Source organism: Lutra lutra, chromosome 2 (genome assembly GCF_902655055.1).
Source record: "Lutra lutra chromosome 2, mLutLut1.2, whole genome shotgun sequence".
NCBI classification, from domain to species: Eukaryota; Metazoa; Chordata; class Mammalia; order Carnivora; family Mustelidae; genus Lutra; species Lutra lutra.
The window spans coordinates 206,501,702-206,509,336 of NC_062279.1; the positions used below are offsets into that span (position 1 = coordinate 206,501,702).

At 47.9% G+C, this 7,635-nt stretch overlaps 2 protein-coding genes across 5 annotated transcripts in view; both read left to right on the top strand.

Annotated features, from left to right (window-relative positions):
* Positions 1 to 6,900, top strand: part of BMP2K (BMP2 inducible kinase) — a 126,409-nt gene extending 119,509 nt beyond the window's left edge. For 3 of the 4 annotated variants that reach the window (XM_047719637.1, XM_047719636.1, XM_047719634.1), the window contains 2 exons: positions 1,534 to 2,042; positions 2,081 to 6,900. In XM_047719637.1, the coding sequence (XP_047575593.1) occupies positions 1,534 to 2,042; positions 2,081 to 2,899 (1,328 nt within the window). In that variant the 3' untranslated portion in view covers positions 2,900 to 6,900. Of the gene's footprint in view, positions 1 to 1,533 lie in introns of all 4 variants that reach the window. The other variant, XM_047719633.1, reaches the window with a different exon arrangement.
* On the top strand, positions 3,060 to 6,900 carry LOC125093899 (uncharacterized). Its single transcript, XM_047719642.1, has 2 exons — positions 3,060 to 3,473; positions 3,504 to 6,900. The coding sequence occupies exons 1-2, from the start codon at positions 3,060 to 3,062 to the stop codon at positions 3,846 to 3,848; spliced, it is 759 nt and encodes a 252-aa protein (XP_047575598.1). The 3' UTR covers positions 3,849 to 6,900.
* Positions 6,901 to 7,635: the final 735 nt, after the last annotated feature.

Genomic DNA, 7,635 nt, shown 5'->3' on the forward strand with positions numbered 1-7,635 from the left:
CATAATTAGTGTTCCAGAAAAGTCATTCTGGTGGCAGGATAGAGGAGCAGTTTGAGGGATGCGGTACTGGAGGGAACAGATTCAAGAGTTTAAAAACACTAACTCTTTGAGGAAGGAAGATGATTTCCAGACTTCTGTTGATTTGCAGAACTAGTTAGACGTGTCATTTACTAATTTAGTAGGAACTGGTGAGGAGCACATTTTAAGAGGAAAGACGCTCTCTTGAAATTACTGAGTATGGAGTAATAGTAGGATACATATTCATAAGTATTAGATGAGTAAGATAAGTATTCATGGTCAGTAGTAGAGAGATCGAGTCGTGATGGTTAGCATGTAAATATTTAAAACCAGGAGGACATACAGAAGGAGAGATCCAAGGATTGAACCCGGGGGATCATCCATGCCTTTGGAGATATTAGTGAAAGAGAAGTCTCTGTGTGGGTGATCCAGAAGAATAGTCAGGGAGGTGGGAAGACAGTAGTACTGACTCCTAAAGAGAAGGTAAGAACTCGGAGTGTCCTATGCCACAGGGACCACATTAATAACAGGGAAGTAAATGGTCCTTCCCTCAGAAGTTGATTGGCTTTCATGACTACAGACTACCTCCAACCCTAGCTAATTATTCTGAAAGTACCTGATCTTAGTCAAAGGAAGGGAAGGGGTGATTGGACATATGGTTGGATCAGTTAAAACTGATCCCTAGGAAAATCAATTCGGTATATCAGTGTCTTGGGGTGGCAGGATATCTTCATGTCACTAATACAGTCTTTATTATATGCCATACAGTGAAATCGTAAGGCACTATATTTGATGCAGTTTTATTATGCATCGTACAGAGAACATATTGGTAGGTAAGTTTTTTTTTTTTTAAAGGTAGCATGCTTTTAGTGGAATGTTTAGTAGTGAAGATATGATAGTTAAAGGAAGATGTGGCATGTAGAGAAGGTAGATGTCCTTGGTATGGTCTCGGTTCAGTATCTGGTCCTTGTCTTTGATCAGATTATGGGGATGCGCTCATGTTAGCCTAAGTCTTAAGATGACCAGAGGCTGATTTTAAAAAATTACAGTGAAATACGACTGAGCAGACAAGCTCTTCGTGCTTGTTGATCTCTCTGGGAAAACTTTGTAACGGTCTTGAGATATAAGCAGAAGGGGGTTTGGTAAATGTGGGATTCTGAGGAGGGGCGATTCGCTGAATAATCTTACTTTGAAGGTGGGAGAAGAGAATCTGCCTGTGCTATATTCAGAGGCCCCTTCTGGGTACCATCAGTCAAAGCCAGCCGTCAAGGAGGGCCTTGGCGAGTAGGTGGTGTGTAGGGTACAGAGGCAAGTAAAAGTGTCTGCCCTAGAGGACCTGACCGCCTAGTCCAGCACAAGTGCTTTCCCTAAGCCCAGTGGCGGAAGAGTAACTATCGTTTTCTGTAGGTGAGCGGGAAGGAGGGACTTGTCATGCCTTGTGTCCTCGCATTCGGTTTGGAGCAGATGGGTCCCGAGGTGCTGGGATGCCGTAGTAATTGTTCTTTGAACCTGCAGGTTCCCCGGAGAAGAAAACGGACCGTTCATCCGTGGGTGGAGAAGACGGCCCCGCGGACCCGACCAGCAACAGACGAGCAAGTCCGGTGGCTGAGGACCAGCGGGCTGGGAAGAAAAGCGCAGAGAGCCCGTCGGTGCGGGGTCAGGTGCAGCGGCGGACCGAGGAGTCCGACAGCGACTTTGAGTCGGACCCGCCTTCTCCTAAGAGCAGCGAGGAGGACGAGCAGGAGGACGAAGAGGTCCTCCAGGGCGAACAAGGCGATTTTAACGACGATGACACGGAGCCGGAGAACCTGGGTCACCGGCCTCTGCTCATGGACTCGGACGAGGACGACGACGAGAAGCGCAGCTCCGACTCTGACGACGAGCGCGCCGAGGTGCGGGGCGGCCGCGGAGCCGCACTCGTCGGCCGCGGCCCGTCGCCCCCGGACGGGGCCGCGGACGCCGCGAGGCCGGAGGTGGACGTGTTCGGCGCCGTCCCCTTCCTCGCGGTGCGCGCCGGGCAGCCGCGCCAGGGCCCGCGCGAGGAGCCGCGCCCGCAGGACGCCGGCCCCGCCGCGCGCCCCGAGCCCGAGGAGCCCGACGTGTTCACGAAGGCGCCGTTCGGCCGCCGGGGGGGCGAGGAGGACGGCCCCGGCCGCCCGCGGAGCGTGGACGCGTTCGGCGCGACGCCCTTCCAGCCGGTCCCCGCGCCCGTGGGCGGCAGCGGCGGCCGCGAGGACCTGTTCGGGCTCGTGCCGTTCGAGGAGCTCGCGGGGGCCCCGCCGCCCCGGGCCAAGACGCGCGGCCTGCAGAAGCTGTCGTCCCGCCAGCGGCGCCCCAAGCCCGACGCGGCCAGGGCCAACGGCAAGCGGCACCACGGCGCGGCCGCCGCCGCCAGGAAGCCCGCCAAGCCCGCCTTCCGCACCCCCGAGCGCGTGCGCCGGCCCCGCAGGGCGGGCCGCCGCGACTCCCAGAGCAGCAACGAGTTCCTGACCATCTCGGACTCCAAGGAGAACATCAGCGTGGCCATGCCCGATGGCAGGGACCGGGGCGGCGGCCTGCAGCCCGAGGACAGCCTGCTGGACCCCTTCGGCGCCAAGCCCTTCCGTCCGCCCGAGCTGCCCTGGCTCCCCCCGCACCACCCGCCGCACCCGGGCCTGAGCGACCCGCGGGCCGACCACGGCCCCGTCCTGCCCGGGCGGCCCAGGGCGAGCTCGCGGCCCGGCGCGCTGCACAGCCCCGAGGCGCTGCGGACGGACGACTTCGGCGCGGTGCCCTTCACCGAGCTGGTGCTGCGGGGCGCGCCGGCCGAGCTGGACCCGTTCGGGGCCGCGCCGTTCCCCTCCAAGCAGTAGCGGCCCGGACGCCCGTCGCCAGAGCGTGAGTAGTTGTGTGAATCCGCGAGAAAACGCGTCTGTCCGTGTGCCACTCGTCCCCAGCCCGTCGGAACAGGCCGTTTTCGATCAACCAAATGGAGAGAGGAAGGCTCCGCGCAGGGCAGGGGCGCCCGGCATGCAGGGACGGCGCGGGCCACCTCTGCAGCCATGTCGCCCCGGGGCCGGCCTGGACAGTCCCTCGCCTCCGAGCGGCGCGTCCCTGGGTGTGCGCGCTCCGGGCTCCTGGCACGATCCGGCCGTGAAGACCGAGCGCGTCGGTCCGAGCACCAGCCGCGCTCGCGGAGCTTTCAGTGTCTCCCCGCCGCACGCGGTGTAGACCCTGGTTCTCCTGGAGAAGCGCTGAGCTCCGGTCTGCGGGGAGCGGAGGTGCCAGAGCGACGGACTGAGGCGCCTCGGACGGTCGCATTTTCCAAGACAAGTGCCATTAGGATGGAGCACCCCGCGGGCGTCCCCGACAAGACCGGGGGACACGGGACGCGCACGGGGTCCAGGAGAGAGACCGGGAACGTCAGGGACACTCTGGTTCCCGAATGGCTTCTTGCTCCCAGTGTTGCCGTCGTGCCCGGAATAAAGCAGATCGTTGGGAAAACGGGGAGTGAGGACAGGGTTGTAGGGGAACTGTGCTCCAGGACAAACACATGTAGCCGAAACCCTGAGTTTTTGAGCCGTTTACAACATAAAATCGTGTTGCATCGAGTAACGGACTTTACTAAAGTACCACCTTCCCGGGATGTCCCCGAGTCACGAGCAGCAGCTCCCCGGCTAGGTTCGGGCGGGGAGTGTGTTCCTGCAGCGCGCGGACCAGTGGAACCCACGAAGCCTTACGGGCAGGACCCCGCGTCCTGCCGCAAGTACCTCTGCCCCGACCCAGCGGACCCTCGGGCGGCTCCACGGGGTCCGCCGGCGAGGAGCGAGCCTCTCACTTCTCCGGGCTGACGCGTCCGTCTCCGGTGACAAGAGAACCCAGCTACCAAATTGCCTTTTTTTTTTTTTTTTTAACACCCCAAATCCTAATTAGAAACTTGAGATTTTATAGAAATTGTTTAATAAGATAGAAATTACTATATGAATTAATGTGAATCCAGTATCTGTGCTTCCTGTGTCTCTGGTTATTTTAAGTTATAATTAACTGTTCTTCCCTATCAACATTTAGAAGTTTCTAGAACTGTTAAAGCTATTTACAAAAAGTGGTGGAAACTAATTAACTGGCACTCTTATTGTTTGCTATACCTTAGACGAACTTTCTTTGAACCCAATTAAAGTCTATTTTATGAGTAATCTTATTAGAATCTCTTTAATTTTATAGTGCCCCAAATGGGATGAGCTGTTTGCCTGTTTTCAGTTCTAAACTTGGAAAGAAGCAAAGTATATGTGACTAAACTATATATTCATGTTTATTGTTTTTTTCTTTGATGTTTGAAATCAGATATAAATTTGTGGACAAATAGGGAAGCAATATGTGAATCACAGTGTAGCAGAGGCAGACCAAGCATTGTGTTACTGCTTAAGAATCGTATTTTTAGAGCCCTGACTGCACCAATTACTTGTCCTTGTGCCAAAGGCAAATATTATGTTTGCACCTTCCCCCCCGCCCCCCCCTCCCCGATTCTCAGGTTGATTAATACTGCTAATGCAAATGCTCAAGTCGATATTTTTCAAAACTTTACAAGGTAGACTCAAGTGATACTTTTCTTTCATTTAGTAAATTCATGAACTATATATAGTAGGTTTGTATCAAACAGATTTTTTTTTTTTTTTAATGAAAATTTGTTGGTTGATGTGTACACAGTATGTTGACTATTTTAGTCCTCGGCCTTGGTCTCTGCTAGACCTCATGAGTTTCTTAATTTAAAAGAGGTAGTAGATGAATTAATGGTCTCCTTGGGATGTAAACATGAAATACTTAGATTGTGTCTGATACCAAGGCCTTGCTTACACTTGCTTTTCAATACACTGAACAATTGTAAGTGATTTAGACACTGATGTAGACACTTCGGGCTTACAAAGTTGGATGGATTCTAAGGAAGCAGTTTTGACATGGTTTAAAATATTCCCGTCCTTGTGTTTCTTGTATCACAGCCCAGTGACTTTCCTCTCTTGAGATTGTAGCTCAGAGGAACTATTAGGATTCAACAGGTGACCTAACTAGATAGAAATGGGGAGATTCCTGTGTGCTGATGTAAAGGCATTTTCCAAGGACTATAGGATTTGGGTTGCTTTCCATTTTTCATTATCTCCTCCCACTACTGTTAGGATATAGGCCACTCAAGCAATGCCCAGGTGATTCCCTTATGCGAGTTGGCAGACTGGAGCTCCCAAGGCACGGCAAAGAGCCTAACCCATACTTGGGACGCAGGTTTCAGTAAACGTTTGATACTGTTATGGGATGGCCCAATTCTCGTTTAAGGAAGGAAAGTTGAAATTATTTTTCCTGTTATTAATCAGGTGTTCTCTGTGCTTTTGTACGTAGTCCTAACAACCTGTAATACTTGAACATCACTAAGGGAAGTAAATTATGAAACTAGCAAAAATCTGAGGCCAAAGTTATTTCTGTCCTAACAGCTTTAATAATGCTTATTGATTTTGAATAATCGTTGTTTAAAAGTGGACCATTCAGTTAACTTTTTAAATGTCACTTCAGCACAACTGTGTTTAAAAGATCAGCTTTTATGGCACTGAAGAATGTATCTGCTGAGACATGGAAGTTGCTTGGTGTATGTATTAGGTAGAGGAAGAAGGGTTTTAGGCCGGATGAAAAGTTAACTATTTATTCAGAAGTATCGATTGGGAAATTCAGAAGACCCACGCCCTCCCTGCATGTGTATTTGGGCGCAGTTATGATATATATTCCTTATTTGGAATTGTAGACAGATACACCTTCTGATCCCAGCCGTTTATTATTTTAACAGTGATAGATTGTTGTCTTCCTGCGGCTAGTGGAGAAGAGTCAGGTGGAACCCCTCTTCTGCTCTGATGTTCATCAGGCAGAGCCATTTTCTGCTTAGTTCAAGTTTTGGTACTTCATATAAGCATTGCTAGAAGGTACACACATGTATTAGTATCACTTATTCTGAGGAGTTTGGTACATTTTTTTAATATGTGTAGAATGTGCAGTAAACTTTTTCTTCCTTTTAGCAAATTCACTCATCATTGTTAGGTCTGATACTGAGCTGACAGATCTACTGTGACAATGAGATGACATATCTACTGTGAGAATAAAAATTATGTTTGAAAACTTTTATGCACCAGGGTGTTTATATATTGAGGAAACTATATAAACACACACATGCATGCAAATGTCACATCTCTCTACTGTGGAGTTAATGTGAATTTTTAATTTTAAATGGAATTGCAACCACAATCATTACTAAAAGAACATTCACTCCTAGGGAGGTTTTACAAAAGCCACTCAAAGAATGAGGTAGATGAAAATGCAATGGGTTGTCATTTGGGGTTATTTTTATTTAAAAATTGTGCTACTTTTGAAAATTGTTTTTATTACTACTCTCTTTTTGTGATTGAAAGGTCATCTAATAGTAAGTAGTATAGTAATAGGAAGCTACTTTTTAAATTGCTGGCAAACAGCTTTAAGTGCACTTTCTTTGATTACACTTCCATTTTTTGTTAAACTTGAATTTTCTGAAGCCTTTTATGTACCACTAAGCAAATAACTTTAACTTTTAATAAACCTGATTTACATGTTTATTATATTTCTAAAGTAACTTCAGTCCTCAAATCTAGCTGGGAAACTGTTTATGAGATAGAATCAGTTGATTTTTTTTTCTTTCTACATCTAATTAAGCACTAACTGATTTTACTACTTTATTGCCTTTACATTGCTTATTATTGACTGAATTCTGTCCCTCATTCACTTTGTTTTGTTTGAAATTTAAAATTATTTTCTTACTGTATTTATCATACCTACTGTTTTAATAATCTGCTTTCTTTAAATGCAATAAATCCCAAATGGATGGCATATTCTTTGTAATTAGTGACTGTGGAGTTTTTCATTATTTGTCTTAAATGTTTTGGATGTAGACTTTGATTCAGCTCTTTTATTCACACTACAGACATGAAAGCACCTGTTATGCTCCAACTAGTAGAATAGACAAATGAATAGGATTAGATTTCTGTTCTTAGGGTAAAGCTCACAGTGTGGGATTTAAGTAGGAAAACATTGCAACCTAGCATTCTTGCAGCAGAAATACTTCATAGCACAAGCTGTTCGGGAACTACAATTACGGATTATTACAATGACGAAGGTAAGGCAAAGCCTGACTCTGAAGTACCTTGTGAACATCCGGCATTGTCTTTGTTTGTGTCTAATTTATTGAAGCTTCTTAAAATCTGGCAACATATATAACTTAAAAAGTACTTGGTTAAATAAAATACTGTAATCCTTGATTATGTCAGAAAAGAGGCTTTGGGATGTTAAAGAGAAAACCTGTTTATTGGACTGGTGCTGGTGGGGGCTATGTCTGGGGTCAAGACCACATCATCTTAGGTAGTATTTCACAAACGGGGGCTTTAGACCGGTGGCTTGTGGAAAGATTCGTCTTGTTATGAACTTTTTTGCTTTTTTTTGACTTAGTAACATCTCAACTTACACGGAAGAATAAGGGCCCTGTCTCTTTTTAGTAAATGGTACAAAGTGTGGAACGTACCACTGTTCAAGCTGAGTTATGGTTAACTTCTTCAGAGAAAAACATATCCCGCGATTAGA